We start from the raw sequence: 27,233 nt of genomic DNA, 5'->3' as shown, positions 1-27,233 counted from the left end.
TCATTAGAAATAGGTAAATTTCAAAATATCACTGTCCTGGTCACAAAAGCAAAGTTTGTGGGGAATAATAGCCATTTTCTATACTTTTGAGGCATAAGCAATTAGGAAATAACACTTACTACCCAGGAACAAAAATTGTGTTACATAGTGTAATTAAGCACAACAGGATCCAGTACTAATTCCTTGTCTTAAATGAATGTAAAGGGCTTGGCGCAAGGTAGTTAAAACTGACTGACTATATATATATATATATATATATATATATATATATATATATATATATAGTAGCAGTGTCAAGAAGGATGCAAGGCAAGGTTTCAAGGCTAAACTTTTTATTTGTTTTAGCTTCAATTATTGCTTAACAAAGCTACTGTCTAGCTCGTTCTCTCTTTAGCTCCTTTTCTTTGTTCTTTCCCCTTCTTTCAGTCCAACAAGTGTGTGCCGAGGTACCTGCATCCCATCAATGTAGCAATCTCGGTTAACGTGGGCAGGCGCATCACAGAGCGAGGCAATTCGTCTTTTGTACAGCGGTATCTGCGCTATGCTTTAGTGCGAGAGGTCCCGGGTTCGCGCCCGCCCTCTGCCTGTGTGGGAATTGCCTCGCCTTGTGTGATGCGCCTGCCTGCGTTAACCGAGATCGCTACAATGTATATAGCACTTTGTAAGCTCTTTAAGCAATTCAAGTTAAATTACAGTACTGTATGGATTTTATTCAGAAACACATCTGTGTTGGTGTTAAATCTCCCTCCCGACCTGTAACCTGACACCGTTATGTACAGCAAAAGAAATAACATTACAAATAAAATTAGATAGAAGATGCATGGTTTATTTTAATTAACACTTTATGCATGTACATTTTTTAAAATAAGAAATAACAACTGAAAGAAGGGTGTACTTTAATGTGATTTATTTACATTAATAAACATGTTCTGTATATGATCCCTGGGTCGTCAGTCAGGATGCTGTCCAGCATCCTGACTGACGACCCATAGAATATTGTATATTGGTACATACTGTTAGCGTGCCTACTGGAAACAAAGATAATTGAATGTTTTAAGCTAATGATAGAGCAGGTGTTCAGGTAGCATGTGTTACATCTGAAATAACTCCAGGTACCTCACAGCAGCAGGGGGACAATCCTGTGAGATCAAAGAGGTCTAAATTAGAATTTTTCCAGCCCCAGTTAGCATGTTCTCATGGAGGTGATTTGCTTATGTGGTTTGCTTGATGATGTTATACTTGAACATCTCCTATGTGCAGTTTTCTTTCACCTTATGGTAAGCATGTCTTTGTAATGGCAGCTGTCTATTAATTTCTAATGTTTTTACCATTTTGTCTTTTTTCTTTACTAACTGAATATTGTGGGGGAAAGGTTGTATTTCCTCCACTCGTTCAAACTCTACAGTAGAGGTTTGACCTAAAGGGCTCCCTGACTCATGAGTGCTGGTAGTTCTCAAGGACTGTTTGATATTGCTTTCTGCATTGGGGCTGTCGACGTTCATTCCTTGAAACAGACACTGACCACTTTTGTGAACAAAAGCATATGTAGGTGTTGCTAAGGTCCATGTTAGGCCAGAACCCTAGGTACCTTGTTACTATGGTTCACCCACATTTGATTGGATATGGATTCAGCAGCAAGGAAATACGCTTTTTACTGAAGTGCAAGAAGCAGGGCAGTACAAATAAGAGCCTCTTCCTAAAAAGGTCAACAGATCAAAGCAGCTGAGAGCAGTGAGGGCCAGATAGACCTCATTTTGCTGGGACAGACAGGAGCTATCTTTGACATGTTGTAAATAGTAGATCCTAAACATGTGGTATGGAACAAAACAGATTATCATAACTAACACAAAGGACAGGCTTTTTATCTGAGCCCAGAACTCTTGGTGAGCAAACAAGGCAGCCCTATATTGTCTTACAACTTTCCATAATATGTACAGCTGGCAGCAGAACAATATAGAGACTGTAGTAAGCATAATGACAATCATTGTGTAGTTCAGGATACGCACCGATGACTTCTCAAGCTCTCCCTGAAAGTGGAAACATGTTGTATTACAATAGTATTTGGAATTTCCATACTGGGAAATATAGGCTGGTAAAACAATAATGAGCATGACTGCCCACACTGCTGCACTATAGCCCAGAGCATGTAGTCTTCTGTAGAATTCTACCCTGCCTGTCTTCTGGAAAAACGTGAGGTACCTGATTACCAAAATAGTCACATAAAAGACAAAAGCTATGTACATGTGTGCATGGATCATAGCACTGACCAGCTTGCAGAAGCCTGGCCCCAAGCTCCAATTATCGCTGGCATAATAATACAGCCGAAAAGGCACAGTCAGGAGGAAGACAACATGTATCGCAATAAGATTTAAGACAGCAGTTATCGTCACAGACTTTATGTTTGATTTCAGGATGCAGATCATGAGTGTTGCACCTGTGATGCCTCCTATAAGGACAACACTGTATATGGTGATCAAAGCAATACTGTATGCATTTCGTTGCATGCTGCTGCATGTTACATTGCTGTCTGATGAGAAGTTTGATGAACTATTTATGTTATCCAGATGTGGCATTTTCTTTCTTGTTTCCCTTTAAAAACAAAGAAAGAGAGATTATACTACAGTATACCAATGGTTATCTTACAAGTTCATAGCATTTCTCATTTCCTATGACAAATGTTTGGACCAGGAATCTTTCTCAATGTCTGGTAAGATTTAAATCAACTAAGAAAATACTTGTAATGCTTTCAGAGTGCATTACACACACACACACACACACACACACATTATATATATATATATATATATATATATATATATATATATATATATATATATATATATATATATATATATATATGCGCATCACCTAAAGAACACCATCCCTACTGTGAAGCATGGTGGTGGCAGCATCATGTTATGGGGATGTTTCTCATCGGCAGGGACTGGGGCACTTGTCAGGATAGAAGGGAAAATGAATGGAGCAAAGTACAGAGAAGTCCTTGAGGAAAACCTGCTGCCCTCTGCAAGAAAGTTGAAACTGGGACGGAAGTTCACCTTTCAGCATGACAACGACTCAAAGCACACAGCCAAAGCTACACTGGAGTGGCTAAGGAACAAAAAGGTAAATGTCCTAAATATCCATCAACGCTCCCCAAGGAACTTGACAGCTTGAACTGTTTTGTAAAGAAGAATGGTCAAATATTGCCAAATCTAGGTGTCCAAAGTTGGTAGAGACCTATCCCAACAGACTCACAGCTGTAATTGCTGCCAAAAGTGCTTCCACCAAGTATTAACTCAGGGGGGTGGAGACTTATCCAATTATGATCTTTCAGTTTTGTATTTTTAAAATATAATTTTTTTTCTCAATAAAAACTTTTTTCCCCTTAACAGTGTGGAGTATAGTGTGTAGATAAGTGGAAAAAAATCCTCATTTAAATGCATGAAACTCTGAGGCACTGACACAACAAAATGTGAAAAAAGTTCAAGGGGGTGTTGACTTTCTATAGGCACTGTATACACATATACATATATATATATATACATATATACACGTGTATATATATATATATATACACATACATACATACATACATACATACATGTGTGTGTGTGTATATATATATATATATATATTACAAGGCTGTGCTATTTTTTAGTCACCCAAAACTAAACTACCAAGGTTAGTCATTTGTATTTATATACATAACCCTTCTGTTATTCTTAGAGAATGATATGCATTGTTGTCTCCTTCACCCCACCCTCCCCCTTCAGCACTACCTTGGGCGCAATAGAAAGGTGTAACCCTTTTAGATTCATAATGGATCATCGGAATATGGATACACTGTTAAAATGGAAGACATTAGCTATAGTATGCATCTTGAAAGAAAGTGGTTTCATGTGTCAAGTTATCAAATTTAGGATACAATTGGCTTTATCCTTCCAACAATTCCTCTGTGGCAAAAAGGAAATCCTTCAGATTTACTTAACGTGGCCGCAAATGATATACCAGTTTACAAGACAACGCCTGAGTTACAGGCATTTGAAGCTTGAATTAGGAAGCTGCCATCAAGGAACCACACAAAAAGGAGCTTTGCTAATATCTTCAGTCTGACCCTCAGTTATCTTTATTACAAATGTTATTGGTTTGTTTTAATGCCACTATTATGATAGTGGTGCCATGATCTAAATTTAATCACAGTAATATTAACTTTAATTGTATTTTTGCACTGAAAAAATAACAGCAGTCTAGAACAGTTCCATGAATATGAAACTGTATTTTATTCATATAACTCCAAGCTTACGGGGCCAGTATGGGTCACAATGCGTTCTTGTGCTTTATGGACGTGCATTGGTAAAATGAATAAGCAACATCTCCTTGGTCCTGAGACCAGGTTTGTTAATAGAAAATGAAATTTGGCTGTGAAACGCTTTATTTACTTTACATTAGACCACGAAAACAAACCAAATATGAGACCAATATTTGGGACCCTGAAATATTGAATGTTCAGTATTCTGAACGTCTGTAACTTAGGGCTCTCTGGCTAACGATAGTGTGGGCGATTTCAAATGAAAAACATTCAGTATACTGAATAAAAGTACCAAAGAGGATAATACATGTTTATCCTGTCTATGAAACATTAAATGTGAATATAATTGTTATTTAAGAGTAAAAGGAAAATATGAAACAAATGTAATTACAGAACGTGTGAATATAGCTGCATTTTTATTTTATATGACTATTATAATTAATTAATGGTTATCATTACAGATTAAAATAAGCCCCTAATTAAAAAAGTGGAGTTAATCAAAAATAAGGATTACCTTAGAAACTAATCCAAGAGTAAGAGACCATAAACAGAAATTTTAAATAAGAAATGGTGTAATAATTTACCAGGTGACGTGGGTTAATTAGGAAACAATTGGTGCTGGAGCTAACAAGGTGCTAGCAAGCAACAAGCGTTGATAGGTGGAAGGGCTTCTTGTGTTCCACTTCAAAGTCTGGTCTCACCAAGTAAAGAAAATGTATGAAATTAAAAACAGTTCAAAATTTAAATTAATAACTTTTAGATACAGTTTTTAAATCATATTATCATTTATTATCCAATCACAGTGATACATCTCAGTGCTTTTAATGCCTTTTATACCCACTGGCAATGTTCCCTCTAAACTGTGCACGTGCGCGGCCGCGCAGCAATCTGGTGGGTGTCACGCACCAAAAACAGGCCGCGCAGCACCGCACATGCTCACTTCATAAAATCTCATGTAGCTTTAGGACCCTTAAAATATATCCAATACTGTATTTTTTTGGGGGATACAAATACTGCACAGCCGCGGAGGTGTCAATCACCTGCTTTGCGTATATCAGTTTGGACATCGAGGAAACCTTATTGGTTAGAAGAAACAAAGAGCTACCTAGCAATAGCCAATCGAGTGCGTTTTAAGACAATGCAGTGCCCACCCACTCACCTCTCGACATAGTGTAAAACTTAACACTGATGAGAAGATGGTGCTTGCAAATCATTTTTTTAAGTATTATTGTTATTCATTTGGACTGCATGTTAAGTTAAGAAACAAACACAAAGGAAAAGAAAAGGTATGACACTGTTGCAAGGTTAAGTGGTATTTATTTTGTATATACAAGAAAAAAGAATGTACTATTTTTTTAGTACAGTACATAGAAACATAAATCCCTACAAGTGACCTCACTATTTTAAAACTCGAAGAGACGGCAACATCTTTACAACACCATTTAAAATAAAAAATAAAACAAATGCAGAAAAGTTATGTTATAGCAGTACGTGGACTTTTTGATAACTGCATTGGTGTGTGCTTCCTGCTTTTCTCTTTGATCGTAGATGTGTGAGCGTGATCCACTGATATGTTATTTCTTTGGTTGGTAATTAGGAAGGCGCTGAAAGGATGGAAAGTGTGGTCGGACGATGTTAAACCCTTAGTCTATTTAAAATCATTTATAGTGCCTTGTTCTAGCTGATATTTTCGAGTTTATTTGTTGCGTGTGTTGCATTTACTGACAATTAAGTTTGCTGGTGATCATTGTTTAGTGGTATGGGCAGTTTATATGAACTATGACGTCACTTATTTAGTATTCAACTAAGCTGCCCATTGACAGAAAAGTAATGCTCAGAAAAATTTGTAGTCCGCTCATTACAAAAAACAAATTAGGAGGGAACATTGCCCATAGGTTACCCAGATTTCCCTTGAAACATTCTACAGCAAATTTCTACATACAGCTATGGTCAAAAGTTTTGCATCACCTAGAATTTTAGGATTTCACGTCACATTTTTCAGTTTGTCAGTTTTTCGTTAAGTATATGGAAAACCACAAAACAGTATGTATTTCAATATGTTAACGTAACATTATTCAGAAGGTTTCATTCGACTTTATGAAGGTGATGCAAAACTTTTGCCCATAGCAGTAGATAGCTTGGTATTGGAGAACATCTTTACAGAGTGAGGAATGGAGTAATCTTTGATTTCCACATGATTTGTACATGTTTGCATTCTGTAGTTCAGTTGGGTTTTAAAGGTACGTATTACCCGCAATGCCAGCTAGGCTGAGCCAAAGTAACCAAGGCAATGCTTGTGATAACATAAAACAAAGTCTGATAGAACTAAAGCTACTTTAGACACTTCAGCCTATTCCATATTGGAGCAACAGTATCCAGAACTACTCAAATGGGTATTAGTGAATATTTTAAAAAAATAAAATAAAGAAAAGTAAAAAAAAAAAAAAAAAAGATAAATACATACAATTACATTTAATGTTATCATTATTCAGGATTTTGAATTGGGACCAAAGTATTCAGCCAAATGTAAAAATCATAGCCATCACAATCAAATCCATGTTACTGTGGGGTACAAAACTACAAGCAACTAAACTACAAGCAACTAAACTACAAGCAACTAAACTTTTTTTTCACATTTGCAAAACATCTTCTGAAGCTAGCAAAGGAAAAACTGTGCAATGCTGACCAGAACAAGAATAAATACACTTGTTATCATCAACGCCTCACATTATTTTGCGTAAAGCTACACATCTTTCTACTTTTATTAATCACACTTTAAAATAAGCTATTGTTAATGTTGAATATTCCATGAACTGTTTCATGAGTTCAGACAAAACTATACCTCCTTTTAAAACTATAAATCTAATTTCAAGATATATATTAAAACGTGTACATCAGAAATGTTTTTGTTTTTTTTTAACTTACCAGAATAAAGCACTCTTCGCTGCTCGCTCTGCTTGCTGCTAACACATTGTTGCAGTAAGAACTGCATGAAATGTTAACAGGAAACAAATGCACCTATGATCCAAAAAAAAAAATAAGGAAGTGATTTTATTACACAGTACTTACAGGAAAGGTGTTTTATCATTGCTAAAACTAACAGAAACCATGAACAAGAAAGAACAAGGCGAAATGTTAAAGCAAAACTATATATATATATATATATATATATATATATATATATATATATATATATATATATATATATATATATACACCTGTGAACAGACATATATTCATCTTGATTCAAATACATTGATTTGAATAATTAATTTTAAAAGCTGTTTAGATATACACGTTCATATATTTTTGTATGTACTTATTCCCCTACGATTAGTAGCAAATGATCACAAGCAAAAACAGCCCACAGACAGTAGCTTAACTGCTTGCTATTATACAGGATAAAAAAATCGAGACCAGTTGAAGTGTTCTTAGATGTTTATCGGTTAAAACACACTGTTTAAAAATAAAACTCGTTGTTCAGATTCTGAACATACGATGTGTTTTCATAATGTCCAACTAGTATATTGTAATATGTTGTGTGTGCTTTACTTTGAGAAATAATAAAACGTGTACTAATTTTAACATTTTGAAAGGGATGTCGTTAATATGCAACATCCAAGGTTAAATATATACATATTTCAATTATTTTCTTAAATTATTTTCTTATGCTTACTGAGTGTGTCTTTTTTTCGTAGAACACCAATGCGTTTAGATAATAAATGCTAAATGCCATTAAATCCGTTTAAGGGACAGATAAGGCACCTTGTTTTCAGAGGTATAAAAGTCACATGTTCAATGTGGCCAATCAAAAACTTCTGCCTTTAGGCAAAGTACCATATCTATCCAGTAAGTTTGATCCTATAAGCCACACTTAGATGACGACATTTAGCAAAATAAGTGTTCTTACATTTTCGTCTCCGCCATTTTATGAGCAATTTGAAAAATAACATAAAGCGTCGTGTTATATTAGCGTTTATGTACATATTGTTGAAGGTAATCAAGATAAAAAAAAAAAAAATCTTAATAGTTGAAAGTATATAGATTTCAAGTATGATGTGTATTTTTGAATGGCATAAAGCTATGTTCATAAAATATTTCGTAGTATGTAGGGGCCAAATCTGTCTCCTAGCCTGGTGAGGGTTGTTTGTCTTTGCAGTTCTACGAATACACTAGATTTGCTATGGTGGATTTATTTGTAGGTATTATGTAATATAAACTATATTTATCTTATTTTATCTTATTTTATTACTTTTAATTATTCTTCAATTGTGTTTTATGTATTATTTGTAAATAAATTACATTTTACATTACATTTTTTACGTTCACAAACAAATGCACCGCCCGTCTTTAATAGATACGATTATGTATGAGCAAGGTCATTTCAGTATTAGTTAACGGTACAAATATTGTTTTGTTTGCAGTTTCAACGTGTTTAAAATTAACTGACTTTAAAAAGTATAGAAAGGAGTATACTGTCATGAATTAGTTTAGGATTTTTTAATTTGTTTTATAGTCCTTCAATACGTTTTTTAACCTCTCAATCGGTAATGACTTATTCCATGTTATAAACTTGAATTCGCCACTCATTATTTTATATTTTATTGAAAACAATATATATATATATATATATATATATATATATATATATATATATATATATATATATATATATATATTGTTTTCAATAAAATATAAAATAATGAGTGGAGAATTCAAGTATATAGCCTATAGATTTATGGCTCAAGGTTTAATGTACAATGTTATTGTACATAAAAGTTCAATATTGTTTGTATTGCAAAGCACTGTAAAACTGCTTCTGGTGTACAGAGGTGAAGCCTGGAGGCGCACTGAGTGTCAAATTCATGCTGAAATATGTAGCTGCTGTTTACTTCAGTAGGATCCCTGGTGATGACGGTGTCACGGGAAATTTGTAGACTGAAATAAGTAGATATTGCTTATACTGCTCATGTGCGAATTTCTGAATTTAAAGGGAGGGTTCATGCCAGCAATTTATGTCTGTGAACTTTAATAGTTGAACACCCTGGGCTCTATGTATCATTGATTTTTCTTTCGTATCTTGACCTTTTTGTAGGTTATTGTGACTTCGTAGACTTACCCGCGATGTATTAAAGTCATTTTCACTCCTGTAAGTTAGTTTCATTAGGACTGTTCATTTCAAAGTACTTTCGTATGCAAATGTACGAATCTCATTATAATATCGAAGTTTCGTGCTTACACTTGATGTATTATCATTTTTTTCTGATTTATGGCTTCGGTTTGTGCCTGTTATTTTACGCATGCCTCTCACTGGTGTAGATTCAATTGTCTGTTTGTATGTGAAACTTCCTGTTTAAACGATTGCGTGCATTTAGTTACTTTAAAAAAAAAAAGAAACCCCCCAAAATGTATTTATTAATAGTCTATATTAAATAGCAATGGCAATAAATACATTTTGTTTTGGTTTATTTTTTATTTGAATGTGCTTTATTTTAAACTTAGGCTACATGAAGCATACAACTATTCCACTTTATTACTTGGTGGTAGAATGACAGACTGTGATACGCTGCCTAATTGCTTTAGGTAGGAAAAATATCAAGGTAAGGATATTTTTTTATAATTTAAGGATATTAATATAAGGATATTTATATAATTATCCTAGATAAAAAAATGTAGTCATCGAATTTAAGAACAATATGAACTGTTATCTTTGGAAACGTTCCCGTCACTGTGTGTGTGTTTGGTTCATATAATTTATGGAAATTGTGTGTGACCCAAGTATAAAAGCTTTGTGACTGCTCATCCTACTTTACAGCTCGGGTATACAATTAAAACCCGACCACGGCCAATCCGAACCCGAGACATTTTAATTTTTTTCATACCAAGCCCGACCCCAATATCGCCATAAATAATATCAAACATGCTATTAAAATACAGAAAGCATATTTCGAGTCAAAATGCACATTAAAAAGAAAAGAAATACTCTGAGCGAAGCATCCAGTTAGATGAACATTTTACTTAGTAGTCTCAGATACAGACATATAGCATCATGTTTGGATAAAGTTCAAAGTTAACGTTGAACATCAAATTATATGTCGATGACTTGTCATTATATCACACCAGACTTTAAACTCAATGCCAGAGTTTTAACAACAACAATGTTTCCACTGGAGGACGCCAAAACTGGTGAAAACAATGTCATTTAAGTTTCTCAAACCACGGAATTACCATGTACGACTGTTTTTGCTGTCATATTTAAGTAAAAGTTTGCAAGATTTGCACTGTACAGAAATCCACTTGAACTTTTACTATCATGGAAAACAACAACGTTGAAATGATTCCAAACCGAATATTTACCCTTTCCAGCGACAGAACTTTCCACTGCTAAACATTCGTCAGTAGACAGCTTTATTTTTATATCAACAGCCTCCATACGCCATTCCATGATAAGTAGGAAGTAATTTTAGAAGGCATTTGCATTTGCAAGAGGAAAAAAAACACTTGCTAAAATGTAATAATGCATTTATTTATAAAACACTGAGCCGGCCCGACCCGACATTTCATTTGACACTTTGTCTCAGTGTCATTCCTTGCTAAAACTCACAAGACTGGAATATTTAGTTGAAGCATTTAGTATTAAAGATAAAACTGCATAATCAGTGTCATCTTGTTTGAGAAGTCTTTTTTTTTTTAGATATGGACCCCCAGGCAAAATAATAACAGATCAAGGCAGGGAATTTGTAAATGAAGTAAACAATATGTTGTTTGAAGAGTTTGGGGTGAAACATCTCATAACCTCTGCATATCATCCTCAGACAAATGGGTAGGCTGAAAGAACAAATCAGACCATTAAGAGAGCCCTGTCCAAATTAGTAAATGAAAAGCAGGACGACTGGGATGTCTTTCTGGAGCCTGTTCTTTTTGTGATTAGAACTTCCAGGCAAGAGTCCACAAAGTACTCACCTTTTTTTCTAATGTTTGGTAGAGATCAGAAACATTTTTCTGAAATTGGCAGTTCATCAGAAGAATCATTGGCAGAAGGTGTTCCTGGTGTATGTAATAATGTAGAAGAACACAGTAGCCAGATGACTGATATTTTTGAAAATGTAAGGCTAAATATTTCTGCATCCCAGGATAAGCAGACACTCTCATTTGAGAAACAGAAAACAAAGGGTGTGAAGTGCTTTCAGTTTGCAAAGGGAGATGAGGTGCTTCACAGGAATATGGTAAGGTTGGGCAAAAAGGGAGATAAATTGAAATTTGATTGGCTTGGCCCATATGTAATAGATGAGATTTTCAACAATTGTGTAGTTCTTAAAAATATGAATGGGAAAACCTTTTTTTTTTAAACTTCCCTGACACATGTAAAACCCTACATACGTATTTCTCGTAGTTCCTTATGTGTTTCAGGTATGACATCTACTCCAAGCACACCTGCGAGTGATGGGGTTGCAGACAGCGTATGTAATTTATCCAGCCAGTTGATGGAGGATGAAAGGGATTGTTTAGCAGTGGATAAGGAAGATAGTGTACCATTACCAGAACAGAAATCTGATAAGGGTATACATATAGATAGATAGATAGATAGATAGATAGATAGATAGATAGATAGATAGATAGATAGATAGATAGATAGATAGATAGATAGATAGATACGAGTAGTATTGTTGGAAACAAAATACTAAATTTCCAGTCACAAATTCTGGCCCATGATCTAACTGTTTGTTATAAAGGTGACTATATTTTCCATGATGGTAATCGATACTGTATATCATTTACAACAAACATTTTTTTCTTTCTTTGCAGGTATCGACAAACAAAATGAAAAACAACTGGATGCTGTGTGCACTGTGGAACCCCACACCAAACACAAGCCCATAGCCAAAGCAAAAAGAATCAGCAGAGGAATAGAGAAGTTACACCTTCATGTTATTTGTGATGGGTCACGGCTTTTGGATATTCATATTGACTAGGCCCAATACTTACCCAGTCAAGAATATCCCTTTATTGATGGGCTACAGAGTTGTGTCCTGTTTCAGTCTTTCCTGATAGCCACAGTCACAAGACCCTTTGTCCAAATTTTAAATATACAGGGCAACCACTGGATAACAGTTTCAAATGTGCATGCACAGTCTGATTCTGCTGTTCAGGTCTATTACTGTAGTACTGTCACCCCAGAGCTGAAACGCTCTGTAAGTATCATGCTGAACTCTGCTGATCCATTGATCATCTTAGAACATGTTGATGTTCATTTGCAACAGGGCAGCAGTGACTGTGGCTTGTTAGCCATAGCCAATGCTCTTGCTCTTTGCAAAAAGGAAGATCCAGTGATTTATATTTGAAGCCAGCACCAGATGAGGGAACATTTAATTAATTGATTTAAGTTTGGGAGGCTAGAAATGTTCCCATATGTTAAAAAGAGAAGCAAATGCCCAGTAAAAAAACAACTATTTTTCATACTTTTTTGTAACTGTCGACACATTTGGCTATAGTGGTTTTGTTGCCAAATCTGTTACCATCCTGACAGCAAACTAATCCCTGCATGCATACAGGTGAAGTTTTCATATGCACAGATTATAAGTAGAGGGTTTTGGCACATTAACCTTTTGCGGTCCATTTATTCAGCGCGTCTCAGGCGCGTCAGGTCCAATTTCAATTACAATCAAATGATCTTATTGTTATTGTGAATTTAAAACTAACATACATGCACATTCAAATAGGAGGTTAAATGTCTAAGAGATACAAATGGCAAAATCATAGACAAAGAAAATAAAATAGCAAATATATTAAATGATTACTTTTCACAAGTTTTTACAAAGAAGGATACGGACAACATGCCCCACATGTCGACCTGTTCCTATTCAGTTTTAAATAACTTTAGCATAACAGAGACAGAAGTGTTAAAGGGACTATGAGCCCTTAAAATAAACAAATCCTCTGGCCGGGATGAGATCCTCCCAATAGTACCCATTTATACAGTTGAGTTTTTACTGGAGCAATCTAGGTAATGTACCTTGCTCAAGGGCACAGCAGCAGTGTCCCCCACCTGGGATTGAACCAATGACCCTCCGGTCAAGAGTCCAGAGCCCTAAGCACTGCTCCACACTGCTGCCCCTTTATCTGAGTGTCTTTTGATCTCTGAATTGAGAATCTTTTCTCAGGTTTTTGAGGTGTTAATGCAAGCATCAAAAATACCTGTAAAAGGAATTAAGTAAGGAATGTGTTATGTTGTGTAGTGAATTAAGTATACAATTTATTTAACTATAAATTAGTCTCTAGTCGCCCACTCAGGTACGTCAAAATGTAAGAAATTAGATATACCTTATTCAAGTTCGGGATCATGTAGGACTCGAATTCCCTTGACAATAATCGACAGTCACACATCTCAGAAATATAAAACAATATTTTATTTATTTATAAAAAGGGTGCACAACTAAGTCTAATATTACAGAAAGGCGATTAGCAAGGGGCTCCCGAGTGGCGCATCCAGTAAAGGCGCTTCCCCGTGGAGTGTAGGATGCGCTCTTTCGTCTGGATGTCGTGAGTTCGAGTCCAGGCTATTCCTTTGCCGACCGCGGACGGGAGCTTCCAGGGGGCGACGCTCAATTGGGCGAGCGCCACCTGGGGGGAGGGAGGGTTAGGTCGGCCAGGGTGTCCTCGGCTCAGCGACCCCTGTAGTCTGGCCGGGCACCTGCGGGCTTGCCTGTAATCTGCCCGAGAGCTGCGTTGTCCTCTGACGCTGTAGCTCTTGGGTGGCTGCATGGTGAGTCTGCAGTGTGAAAAAAAGCGGTCGGCTGACGGCACACACTCGTCTTCGCCGCTCCCGAGTCAACGGGGGTGGTAACGGTGAGCTGAGTCTAAAAATAATTGGCCATTACCAAATTGGGGAGAAAATAATAAAAAATAATTGGCAACGACTAAATTTATATATATAAAAAAAAGGGAATTAGTTAGAGATATGCATGAATAGTATACAGTTCATTGATTTCTTACTCAAACAATTACTACGACCACAACATTAGTAGCATACATGGTTAATATACTAATATTAATTATGGCTGATCACACATAGTATCTACTTTGCATTAGTATTTTCCATACTTGTTTTGTGTTGAAGCTATCATGTTTCATATCAATATGCACAAGAATTAATTCAGCTTCCCATTCAGAACAGAATCCAACATTCCAGTACCTAATTTAGTAAATTAGTTTTACCATTTTAATATAGTTTAGACGTGATGTACCAAACTAATAATATGTTATCAACCTCAGTTGATTATATATTCAAATTAACTCAGAAATGGGGCAATGATAAAATTCTCTGCATTTATGAGGCAACTCCTTTGAGTTGCACATTTTCAACAAACAATGCATTTCTTACATACTCCAAAAAAGGAAGTTATATTCTGTTCCAAGAACAATCTTTCCACTAACTTGATAGCATTAGCTACAGTTAATTTCTCGAATATTTAATATTTGATATGTTGAAAACTTATCGATTTTCAACAAAGAAGTCAATCTTTGTTGTTGGTGAACACGGCAGTTCTCTGGATCTAAAGTTCCAATGAAAGAAGACTGTACTTTGCTTGAAGTACGCATTGTATTGCGTTGGCTCGCAATAAACAAATAGTTATTTTCAGAGGAAGTAGCTTGTTGATTTCCAATAGTCTTGCAACATTATCTTCGATTTGTCGGAAGGTTTCTGACTGGAAACAGTAGTGTTGACCTATGTAACTCAGTTCAGAGAATGCATTGCAATTGAAAAGTTATGTAGTTTGCAGAAGTGTTCTCGTTAAAATTCTTCTGTATGGCTAGTACTTAGGCCCAGCTGCTGGCTATGCTTCAGTTAGTTTTCGCGCAGCGACATGGAAACCAAGACCCGCTTTCAGATCAAGGCAGCGTCCCGTTTACTGGTTCAGTCTCTCGTAGAGCAAGGAGCTAGGGCCCTCTTCAAAGCTGATTTCAGCCTTCTTAGAACGATTTTAGCCAGTTTTCAGACCATAGATTCTCCCATGATTCCAGCACACTTTCCCATTGCTTTCTCCAAGCTTCAGAAACTTTCTTCAGAACAGTTCAGCTTTCATTTCATTTCATTTCTCAGAACCACGCAACGTGCTTAAACACTGGTTAATTCATCTCTGGCCACTCCTTGGCCTTTCCCACAGCTCGTGATTAACAGTTCACTTGTCAGCTTCATTGATCAGTCCTCCTAGCTCAGGACTGGTTTTTGTCAAAGTCTGCCAGAATGGCCTGTGCAGAGATTTCAGTTAGTGATAACGCAAAGGAATTTTTACGACTGAGCTTCAAAGCTGCAAGAGAGCAAGAGATGGGGGGGGGGGGGGACTTGAAACTCTCAAACAAGTTTAAACGGTGTATATTACATCCAGCAATCACCTGATCTGACTGTACTGTCCGCTACAGTTGTTATTATTGCAAACATTATTGGACTTAATTTGAAAGGTACAACTTTAATTATTTCAAAAGGAATTTTAAAGTTAAATGGATTTCCTGTCAGTAGCCAGCATTCTAGTCATTAAGATCCTTGACCCCACTGCTGAGGTGACGTGACCCAGGAAGTGCAAAAAATAACATATTTGCTGCAAACTGATAAATGTCTTTAACTTAGTGTGGTACCAGATGACATGTTTTAAAATACAAACACAAGTTATAATGCAAGTTAAACAAGCAATATAACTTCTTTGAAAACTGCACACAAGACCTATATAGTTAGTGGAATTGTCCGAGAGGTAAGATTTCTGAAAAGTATTCTGTTAGCTACAACAACTGTAAGGCTTAGGGTTTGCTATGCAAACGAGCATACTATAGCTGCATAGTTACTGGTGTCAGATACAGAAGACAGTTTGTAGAGTGGCCCGTTAAAAATATCTTCTCGTTGTGGCTGTAAGTTTCAGAATTTCCCAATATTTGTATAACAAGATAACAAGCAAGTCTGAAGATGTGGCAATCCACGTACACATGCATCACTGCTTAAGTCATATCATCTAAAAACTATTAAACAGAGTCAATTGTACTTTAGAAATACCAAAAAAAATTATTTAAAAAAATCAATGACAAACATTGTGACTAGAAGCTTTTTTCAGCACTATTGAGTGTAACATTATTGTTTTTCAGAAGGGATATTTTATGGAGGGAAAAAAACACAGGCAAAAAACAAAATTGTCAAAGTATTTGATAAATGAGAAATGACCAGAGATTTACAATTCTAAAAGTACATATACATGGTATGCATCAGTGGAAAACAAATGTTGGCACACACTGGCCTCCAATCCTTGTTGGGATGCTTCTATATGCTGAAATGTATATGTTGGTACACGGAGTGTGGGTTATCATGAGTGATTTAAAATATATAGTTGTAATTAGGCACAGGGATTGCACAGTCACTCGACGTTCAGATTAAAATGGGTATTAGTATGGAAGCACGGAGAGCACAATTAGTTCACGTGCAGATGTATCGAGATTCCAATTGAATGATCGATTAGCAATCAAGTCTCGGTACAGCTGCATAAAGGATGCAGTGTTTCACTCACTCGGAGTTGGGTGTTCAAAGTGGAGAATGTGAGTAGACAAAGGAGGTAAAATAAATCAAAAGAAAACAATTGCTAGGCGTGCTGGTTAAACACCAGCATGACACTTGTTTGTTCCGTGTCCGTCTGTTTGTTAGTCTGTTTGTTTACTTTGGCCATAGCGTCTTTTTGTTTCAAGTGTTTTTGTTTTGTTCACCCTTTTTATTTTTCAATAAGCCGGCGCATCAGCACATTTCTTCATTAACTCATCAGTCTGTTGTCTACTTGCTTCCTGGCCTGATGTCACCACCAGCCAACCTGGTCACAGTATGATATTAATGTATCTTAGCTTTCGGTCTCGAGCCTCAGCACGGGACCTACTGTAGTTTCACTGACCTTCATACTGTACCAAGTTAACTAACAAACTAACTATAGTGGAATGTCTATTTCAATGACCAACGGAACTGTAGTGATGGCTTTCTGCATTAGGTATTAATTATATTATTAATTATCAGTTTTACATTATGTGTGTGTTTTTCTTTTATAGTTAAGTTGTTTTTAATCATGTTTAAATTGAGTGTGTATGTGTTTTGTTTCTTGTTTTAATATGCAGTATTGTGTAAGTTTCGAGTTCTTTCATTTCCCATCGGCAAAACCAGCTATGTGCAGTTTTGCACAGCCTAACACGACTGGAAGTCACAGATAAGTGTCGGAGCTAAACGCCAAAAGGCAGGATATTAGCAGAGATAGTGTGAGATGGGGGAGGGGAACTGAAAGACAAGAGGGATGCACCCTGCTAGGTACAAAGTGGTATTCAATCCCCCCCTTTTCCCCCGCAGAGGGAATGTGCAATGATAGAGTGGAAACCCCTATCATTGGACAGAAGTAAGATAAATGGGAGTGGAGTCAAAAATTGCTTACAAAGGTATAAATGCCAAACATTGTAAAGTTTTGTCAGTCTTTTCATCTCTTTCGAATTGACTCCATGGATATCCGTGCTTTCATATGCAGTGAGCTGTACTGAGGCCTTGTCCAAAGTCAGTTTAAATCTCGTGCTTATATGATTGTATTGGAGGTATACCTTTCTTGTATATAAAGTGTTTTTGAATCAAAAACCATTTGTCAGCTTAATTTCTTCACTACAGATTGGTGCCGAAACCCGGGATTCCTGAAAAGCAACCCTTAACGACGTTTCAGGGTGTGCGGTTTCAGATTCGTCAGCGGTATTATATCATCCGGTGAGTCCATTTTTGAATAAATCGCACATAGTGAAGGGAAAGAGAAAGGCAAAGAATTAGTGAGTCGAGGTACTCGGGGTAGAATCTCTCAGCGGAGAGATCCCATGGTAGAGAGAGAATCAAATAGTGATTTTCGAAGTGTAAGGGACTTACAGGAATTCACGGACAAAATAAAAATAAGTGAAGAAAAATAGCGGCAAATTGTAAATTCTGGTGAAGAGCCAGGTGACGTCAAAATCTCGACCGTAAGACCCGCTGAGGCAAACTGAGTTATGTAATTAAAAATCTTGGTGAAGAGCCAGAGTGGCGTCAAAATCTCGACTGTAAGTCCCGCTGAGGCAGCAAAGTCACGTGAATTAAAAATCCTGGTGAAGAGCCAAGGTAACGTTAAAAATCTCTTATCATAAGTCCCACTGTGGCAAACAAGAGTTACATACATTTAAAATCCTGGTGGGTGAGACCTACGGGCAGGTAGGCCTTGCAATCACCTCCCCAGACTATATTTCCCAGATTGATATATAAGATTCGGTCGCTGAGAGGCCCTATTGTGGCACTTCCGAGTATTATATACAACAGGGAAAATAATCAAATTAAAATGGCCAAGGATATATCATATGTAGAACAAGCGCTAATCAAAGTGAATCAAACACTAGAAGAAAAAAAAGATTGTATCCATTCAAGTGTAAAAAGGAATCTGGCAGTAAAAAGAATGATGACAAAACATAGAATAGATAAGAGCTATAATAGGTAGTTTCCAAAGTAGAGTAATGGTAATTAAGAAGTTGTTTATTAATGATTGTTTGGGTTAGACTGTTTTTGCTTAAGCAAGGAAATAAAGCAACATCTTAGGAAAAAAAGGAATTTTGAGAATATGTTTATTAATAATTGTTTAGTTCATGCCTGAGCTGAGCAGGGAGATAATATTTTCTTTGAATGGAAAACAAATAATAAAAAAATAATAATGAAACTGAAACTCAGTACTATAAAGTACCGAGTTATGTTACTAGCATCGAACTGCCTTTATGTTGAAGTATGTTGTTGTGTTTGTCTTTGTGTGTTTAACTGTGTGTGAATCTTGAGTAGGCCTATGTGTGTGCGTGAATGCGTAAACTGTGTTTACGAATTAGCAGAGCATTTGGCAGCAATTAGACTGAGATAGAGACAGACCCTGTTTACAGTTTGAGAATGGAAGCCAGTTTCTGTTAAGAATAAAAAAAAAAAAACATTTAACAATACTCAGCTTATCAGCCAATTTATTATTGACGCCGTAAAAATGGCACTAAAATATATTGCAGATAACAGAGTTAAATTTGAGTACTGTCTGGTTTCACAAATGGTATTTTAAAAGGCTTTGAAAAAAATGTTTAATATATGTTATACGCTTCCACAAAATACAAAGAAAAAAACAGCTATTGTCTGTGTACGTGCCATTCTTAGCTGAATACTGTTTTACAGACAGAGGTGGGAGAAGCCAGCAGCAAGCGCTGGCTGCATGAAAAATAAAAAGTGAGTGAGAGCGCGTGGTTTTAAAACTGCTTATGGAAAATTAGAGGAGGAAAACAGTTCTTGGAGATTGTTAAATCTGTCACAAACTGAGATACCGGGAGTATTTTTATTAAAAAATATTCTCGTGATTACACGTAGTTGTTAAAGTCTACGTACAAGTATTATTGTGTTGTGGCAATATTGTAAACCAGACGTGGTTTAATGTATTGCAAATAGCATGAATAAGACTTTATATTCAAGTGTTACTGTATTGTTGCTATGGTGCAAACCAGACATGGTTTAGATTATGGCAAGTAACATTAATAAGGCTTTGGAGTACTGTTCATAAATTTAATGAAAGCTATTATTTTATGAATTTGATTATTTTGATGGTTAAATTCCACCATGGTTAATGTAAAATGTAAAATTTAAATTTGTCTGAAATAAACGGAGCAGTAAAGTTTTAGAAACTTTCTATTTTTCACCAATTAAACACATTTGTTAACATTTCAAAATGCAGTAGTATTTAATCATACTAACATGTTTTTAAAAAGGTTTTAAAAACGGACAACATATTTGCTATAGACAGATAAACAGAGAGCGAGAGAGAGAGAGAGAAAGCTGCAGAATGATATTTTATATCAGGTTCACAATTAAAGGGGAATATACATATCGAATGTAAAATAAAATGAAATTGATTCAGATGGGTAGTGATAGGGTAATTACTGTAACAATGACTATGTACTTAAATTAACCACTATCCTGCGAAACAAAGCTAAATTGTGAGTGGTCTGTTTTGCAGACTGCCTCTGGGTTAATGTAGATTAATTATGCAAGGTTCTTGCCAGTATGCTCAAGGAAAGTGATGGGTGTGTGTTGATGATATTGGATGCTGTTGTTTTTTTTCTGATTTAGAACTGAGCAAAAATATTATGGGGATTGATTTGATACAGGTTGGAGATATCTGTAAATATAGAAATTGATAAAAGGTTGTCATTTTTATAAGAATAATATCAGAAATTAACTTTTGTAAATCCATCATCAACTTCATATAAGACTATCATTTTTAGAGCTTAGGAGTGACAGAACAAGCTACATGAACTTCTAAGATTGCATTAAAGAGGTAGAATGTTTCAAAAAGAAGGAAACAGTTGGCCTCAAACCATTTCAGTAATTTTGGCCAAAATAGGGGCCACACCCTCCAGATCAACAGGGACCAGCCCGCATGAATGATGGCAGGGAGAATAATGAGGCTTCCAAAATATCCTAATCCAATGGTAAGCGCTCAAATAAAAAAATCTAATTGAAAACTTGACACAGGTGCAGAACAGGTTAGCACAGTTCAAAATTGAAGCTGGTATTAAAAAAAAAAAAAAATGATGCAAGCTGAAAAATACGCTAATCTGAAATTAACGTAGAAAATAGCATACCGACCAGGGTATTTATACCAAAGAGACCCCTCACCCCAAAATGACACAGTCCATATACGGTTAGCAACAAGGTCAATGTGTATATGGGAGTCATTATAAAAATAAATAAAATGGTATCACATTTCACAAGTGAAAGTTATAAAAACTGCATAACAGTATATACTACACTCAATCATTCCCTCTCCACAGAATAACGGAAGCCAGATGGGACCCTCCTGCGACCATGGTGAAGAAGTGTGGTAGGGCGGAAGCCCTACACATAGGAAATATGTAGTTTTATTGTATATTTTTGCGTTATTTGTTGTAAATTGATTTAATTAATTGTTCAACTGCTGTGGCGCTCCGCCAGGGACGATTACCTGTCTGGAGCAGCAGCTGAAAGCAATGAGCTGCTCCAGCAAGCAGGTGGGCGTGTCTCAGTGTAGCGTCAGTATAAAAACATAGTGATCACTGTGATCGGGGCTGCTGCCAGGCCTGCCGTTTTCACGGCACCTTTGATTTATAGTTTGTTGTATTGTGTTTTATTTTGAGTGTTTGTAAAGTCATGTATCGTCCTCTGTGCGCTACCATCGCTGGTAGCGTCACATGACATTATTGTTTACTTTTTGTTTATGTTTATTGATTAAATCCTGAGCACCTGTGTCGGCGTATCAATGTCAATCTCTCTACCTCAGTCTCTTCTGTGTTCTCTTCGGCCGCCTGAGGCAAGTATACCAGGACCCTACCACAAGAAGACACAGTGCATTAAACAAGGACAGCGTGTACGATTGCAGTTCAAACGTGCACTGAGACAACAGGCACGGCCAAAAGGCTTTAAACTTACATCCTGCAGCTGGAGTCGTGGAGACCCACATGAAAACCTGAGCACATCTTTCAATGGAGAAAAGGAGAATAGCATCTATACTAAACAAATCAAGCATGAACTCTTGATCACAGACTGTTCCTCCACAATTGTAAACAATGACACTAAACAGCATACTCAACAATGTTTGGAGTTAGAGGTAGGGCTATGGTCCAATAATGATGCTCTAAGCAGTACAGTATGGTCAGTATGAAGGAACATATGAGAAGGGATAATGCCAGCCACTAAAAGAATGGCTGGATAACACCTATTTCTTGATGAATAACTTTAACATGAGCAGTCAAAATTCTATTTGGAAATCAATTCGAAATATAACTCTGACCTCTTGCAAAAATGACCAACCAAGGGAGTGCCCAACTAAAAAAAGGCACCCCCCCTAATGGAGGAAGACATCATTATTGGTCCAGAGTGTAAAAGTGTTTTGAATAATGTAAATATGGTATTGACACATGTTATGTTTAATCTCAGACAGTGGTTACAAAGAAAGGATAGTGGTATGGTGCACAAAGCATGCTGTTATGAAACTAATACACATGTGGTATGGCAACGTCCTGCAGTCACCCCAATTAACACAAACATAACCACTTTCCTAGTATGTGAAATGTTTGCAGTTAATTAATAACTGTCTATCATTTGAGGGACTTAATCCAATGCCGTAGTGATCAAACAGTGCTGTGGTCATGACATTAAAGAGCGTCACTTAAGCTATGATTGGCAGACAAAATAGAAATATTGCACGTGATTTTGAAAATCCTGTTTCAACAGACTATAGGTGGAAAGCATCACACCCCAATACGAGGAGGTGGGGGAAGGAATCCCCCCAAAGCTAAGAACAAGCGACGAGATCCAGAGAGGCTCACTGCCAATAAAGTGTCAGCGGAAATCCGATTGCAAAAAGCATGTAGTGAAGCGAAACCCGATGGAACAGTATCCCACTTTCAAGGAAAGGATTAATGGAGCTCAGATTGCATAGCAAGTGAGAATCCTGATCCTGATTTTCAAGGGTGACCAATGGTGAGAGGCTGCAACAGGGGAACAAAATCCTGCAAGCAATATGTTATTAAGAATGCCATAGCGACCTCATTCATTCTACAACAGTTTCTGACTCATTACAAATCATAATTTTGCTCAATAGCTTTATTAAGCTAAGGAATAACTAAAAAGATACATAATAATTTGGTTGTACTTGATTGTAGTTGTACAATTCAGTACAAAAAGGGTGGACTGTAGTGATGGCTTTCCCGTCATTTCCCATCGGCAAAACCAGCTATGTGCAGTTTTGCACAGCCTAACACAACTAGAAATCACAGATAAGTGTCGGAGCTAAACGCCAAAAGGCAGCATATTAGCAGAGATAGTGTGAGATGGGGGAGGGGAACTGAAAGACAAGAGGGATGCACCCTGCTAGGTACAAAGTGGTATTCAACCCCCCCCTTTTCCCCCGCAGAGGGAATGTGCAATGATAGAGTGGAAACCCCTATCATTGGACAGAAGTAAGATAAATGGGAGTGGAGTCAAAAATTGCTTACAAAGGTATAAATGCCAAACATTGTAAAGTTTTGTCAGTCTTTTCATCTCTTTCGAATTGACTCCATGGATATCCGTGCTTTCTGATACAAACATATCATGCACTGAGCTGTACTGAGGCCTTGTCCAAAGTCAGTTTAAATCTCGTGCTTATATGATTGTATTGGAGGTATACCTTTCTTGTACATAAAGTGTTTTTGAATCAAAAACCATTTGTCAGCTTAATTTCTTCACTACAGAACTGAATTGAAAGGATCAGAAACAGAAAATGTACTGAAGCCACATTTTAGTTATTACAGCTGTATGTGATGAATTTTAAATGCATACAAATAGTCTTGAATTGGCACCAGTGTTTTTTTTTTTATGTTGTAATGCAGTGCATTGTGGATTCTAAGAATTTTTATCTTTTTTAGTATACAGACCAGTCAGTTCTATTCTGCAGATCCTCATTAAATGTTTACACGCAGCATTAAAAAATAAATATAAAATTCCTGTTGGCAGGTGACAATTTAAGCAACAGATTATACAACATTTTAGCGATAAATACATGTTTAATCAGTTTCACACAGGTCTATTGCCGCTTGTAAATGAATACAGTACAAGAGAGACTGAACATTTATTTAATTTATTTATTTCATTTATATAGCACTTTATGTCATAGACCCCGAGGTGCTTCACAGAAAACATAATACACCCAGCATAATAAAACATTAAAATAGCATAAAACAGACTATAATAAAAAAGACTATTTTAAATAAAAGTACATACATTTCCAACCATGTATATTTAAAAAAAAAACAGTAATAATGGATATCAATAATAAAGACTATAATAAAAAGGCCTGACATAAAAACAGCAAGACTCCCAGCTTCTCTGACAAAAAAAGGCAGAGCGCTCCATAATGTAGGAGCCTCATAAGAAGAGGCCCTTCCTCCCATACTATTTCTAATTACCCTCGGAATAACCAAGAGCCCTGCATCCTGAGATCTAAGATTCCGTTTAGGAATGTATGGGATCAACAGCTCTTGTAAATAACTGGGTGCTAATCCATTAAGGGCTTTATAAGTTAAAAATAAAATCTTAAAATCAATTCGAAACTGCACAGGAAGCCAGTGTAAGGAGGCCAAGACATGTTCACCTTTTCTGGTTTTAGTTAGAATTCTTGCAGCAGAATTCTGAGTAAGCTGCAAGCGAGACACCAAATACTTTGGAATTCCAGAAAAAAAGTTATTTACAATTGTCGATTCTTGATGAAACAAAGGCATGCATTGGCCTCTGAGCATCAGATACAGAAATAATTGATCTAAGTTTAGCTATATTTCTCAAATGATAAAAAAGATGCTTTAGTACTTTTCCTAATATGGGACACAAATGATAGAACAGGATCAAAAATTACCCCCAAATTTCTTGCTTCAAGTTTTAGTTCTGAGGAAATGCTGCTAAGATCTATTTGATATAAATCAACATTTTTTTAATTGGTGCTGTGAATTCAATATCAGAAAATCTGTGACATCCAACACTCTGTCCGCAAAGCAAGCAGCTAATAGCGCCCCAGTAGAGGGATTGTCTGGATTGAAAGAAAAGTATGGCTGAGTATCATCTGCGTAACAATGGAAATGCACTCCATGCCTGCGGATAACATCACTTAATGGCAACATATATAATGAAAATAACAGGGGACCTAAAATAGAACCCTGAGGAACACCATGGACAACCTCTGACAAATCAGACTTCATCTCCCCGACAGAAACGTACTGAAACCGGAAAGATAAGACCTAAACCAAGAATGGACAACGCCTGCCAATCCCACTAAACTCCCAAGCCGGTTTAATAGAATGGAATGGTTCACAGTGTCAAGGGCAGCGCTAAGACTACGAAGAATTAAAATTGAAAGAAAGCCAGAGTCACAGCTTTTCAAAAGATCGTTTACTACCCTGTGCAGATCAAAATCCAGACTGAAATTTCTCAAATAAAGCATTACAAGCTAGAAATCTGAGTAATTGATTGGCAAAAACTTTCTCCAAGACCTTGGCTAAAAATGGAAGATTGGAAATTGGCCTATAGTTGTCAATAACTGTAGGATCCAGATTACATTTTTTAAGCAGGGTTTTAACCACTGCAACCTTAAGTGCAGAGGGAACTATACCAGATGAAAGTGATTCGTTTATAATTGATAAAATGCTTATATTAGCAACACTAAATACATATTTTAATAGTTTATTAGAAATAGGATCAAGGGCACAAGTGGTTGGTCTCATATGCCTAACTAACGCTATACAATGGAACGGCACAATTGGTATCTTAGATGTGGGTGGTTAGGTTGGTAGTCTGTGTGAGTCATCAACTTGGCTTCTTCCCAAAAAAGTCCCACACCGCATGTCTGACCACAGTATCAGACAAAGTCTCCATTCCGATTATGAGACTAAAGAAAGCAGAACACATGGATAAATGTAATGCTATTTTTCTGTACATGTCACAAAATTACTGGGCTCTTAAAATGCACCTAGTACTTGTTGGAGAGCCCTGTTTGGCCACAGTTATGCAATGTGCATGTGATGACTGAAAAATGACTTGAGTCTAAGAAGAAGACTACATGAAATGTGTTTTAATGCCCGTACCAAGTTCCTCTTTAAATACAGACAGTAATAGACAGGTAGACATTATACCATTATTTATTAAAATGTTACTTTGCAGTACGGTACATTACATGACAACATAGCATCTTATTCACAAATTTCTTTTTAATCTGACACACGAGCGTTCCACTAGTTCTCATGTTATAAAAAACATAAACAAGCATAAAAATCCTCACATTACTATTACATGAAAGCATTCCAGAGTCAATGAATTAGCAATTGCAATATCATCCAGAAACACCTGTACTCCCTGGTGACTGATTTGAAAAAGGTTTGCTTTGGAACAAATCCCTTCTAACCTTTAGAAAAACGCACCCAGCACAGGGAAACCAATAAGTAAGTAGTTCAAATCAGACCTGTCAATATTAGTAATTTATGTAGTCATGCATCAACACCACATACGGGAAGTAGCGAACACGGCTCACGGTCACCTCTTTTTTTGTAGTTTTGTTTTGATCAGTGTTTTATTTTCATTCTTCCACATTTTGTGCAACTGTTTGTATAACTGCCAGTGCCTGTCTATCCCTGTTGATTGAAACCACCCTTTTTTAACCCCATCCCTGCCAAATTAACAAAAATACAAATTTCAACAAACTTTATTTACAAACCCAAACAACAAAGCCAGTCCCAGAGCCTTATCGATAACAAGAGAGCCATTATAAACAAAACAAACAATATACATGGGATGTGTTTTTCTTTTTGAAACTGGAATGCACACCATGTCAGTATTTGTGTGCTCATAAACAGGTTACATGTTGAATCACTTACCCAACATTTATTTTTGCACTGCTGAATATCCAGTCTTCACCTCTAAATCGAGACAGTCCTATACGTAGCTCAAGAGTCATCCAGTGGACCTCCCTGACACAGATGTTTTCAGTGACCAGTACTCCCAGGGACACCAAATGTGTGTGCAAAACAGGAAATGTATGACAGTTGTTTTTTGTTCAGCAGTTTCAGAATGCCAACATTCACATGAAGTGCAATTTCAATTTCCCACCAAGAAGGATTCTCTTTGAGGTTAGGACTTGAGCCAACACACTTAGAAACATCAGGAAGATGGTCATGGACATCACAATCACATAATGACTAATGCTGAAATAAAAAAAAACACTTTCAGTACTACTTATAGAGTTCTGAGGAGAAGATCTCATGACTGAGAACAGTTCATTTGAAAATAATGGAAATCCCCTTACAAATCTACACCACATGAAGGGAAATA

At 36.5% G+C, this 27,233-nt stretch overlaps 2 protein-coding genes across 6 annotated transcripts in view; both read right to left on the bottom strand.

Annotated features, from left to right (window-relative positions):
- Positions 1-388: 388 nt before the first annotated feature.
- On the bottom strand, positions 389-26,896 carry LOC117972373 (probable G-protein coupled receptor 141). 2 transcript variants are annotated; one of them, XM_059018725.1, is made up of 4 exons: positions 26,780-26,896; positions 7,235-7,327; positions 4,894-5,000; positions 389-2,589 (listed from the first exon to the last, which is right to left on the bottom strand). In XM_059018725.1, exon 4 carries the CDS (start codon positions 2,571-2,573, stop codon positions 1,629-1,631), a length of 945 nt encoding a protein of 314 aa, XP_058874708.1. In that variant the 5' UTR covers positions 2,574-2,589; positions 4,894-5,000; positions 7,235-7,327; positions 26,780-26,896; the 3' UTR covers positions 389-1,628. The 2 variants fall into 2 exon arrangements, with proteins under 2 accessions (XP_058874708.1, XP_058874709.1); XM_059018726.1 differs by lacking the exon at positions 4,894-5,000.
- The window catches only part of pign (phosphatidylinositol glycan anchor biosynthesis, class N), a 29,027-nt gene continuing 27,825 nt past the window's right edge, over positions 26,032-27,233 (bottom strand). For all 4 annotated transcript variants that reach the window (XM_059018724.1, XM_034921072.2, XM_034921071.2 and 1 more), the window contains exon 29: positions 26,032-27,106. In XM_059018724.1, the coding sequence (XP_058874707.1) occupies positions 26,983-27,106 (124 nt within the window). In that variant the 3' untranslated portion in view covers positions 26,032-26,982. The remainder of the gene's footprint in view (positions 27,107-27,233) is intronic.

The sequence above is a fragment of the Acipenser ruthenus genome, chromosome 3 (assembly GCF_902713425.1).
Source record: "Acipenser ruthenus chromosome 3, fAciRut3.2 maternal haplotype, whole genome shotgun sequence".
In the NCBI taxonomy this organism is placed as follows: domain Eukaryota; kingdom Metazoa; phylum Chordata; class Actinopteri; order Acipenseriformes; family Acipenseridae; genus Acipenser; species Acipenser ruthenus.
The sequence above is the reverse complement of the archived record's forward strand: the minus strand, read 5'-3'. Positions and strand labels throughout refer to the sequence as shown.

Bases quoted from the DNA above. Each gene is read 5' to 3' on its own strand.
- LOC117972373 (XM_059018725.1), bottom strand. From the start codon at position 2,573: ATGCCACATCTGGATAACATAAATAGTTCATCAAACTTCTCATCAGAC.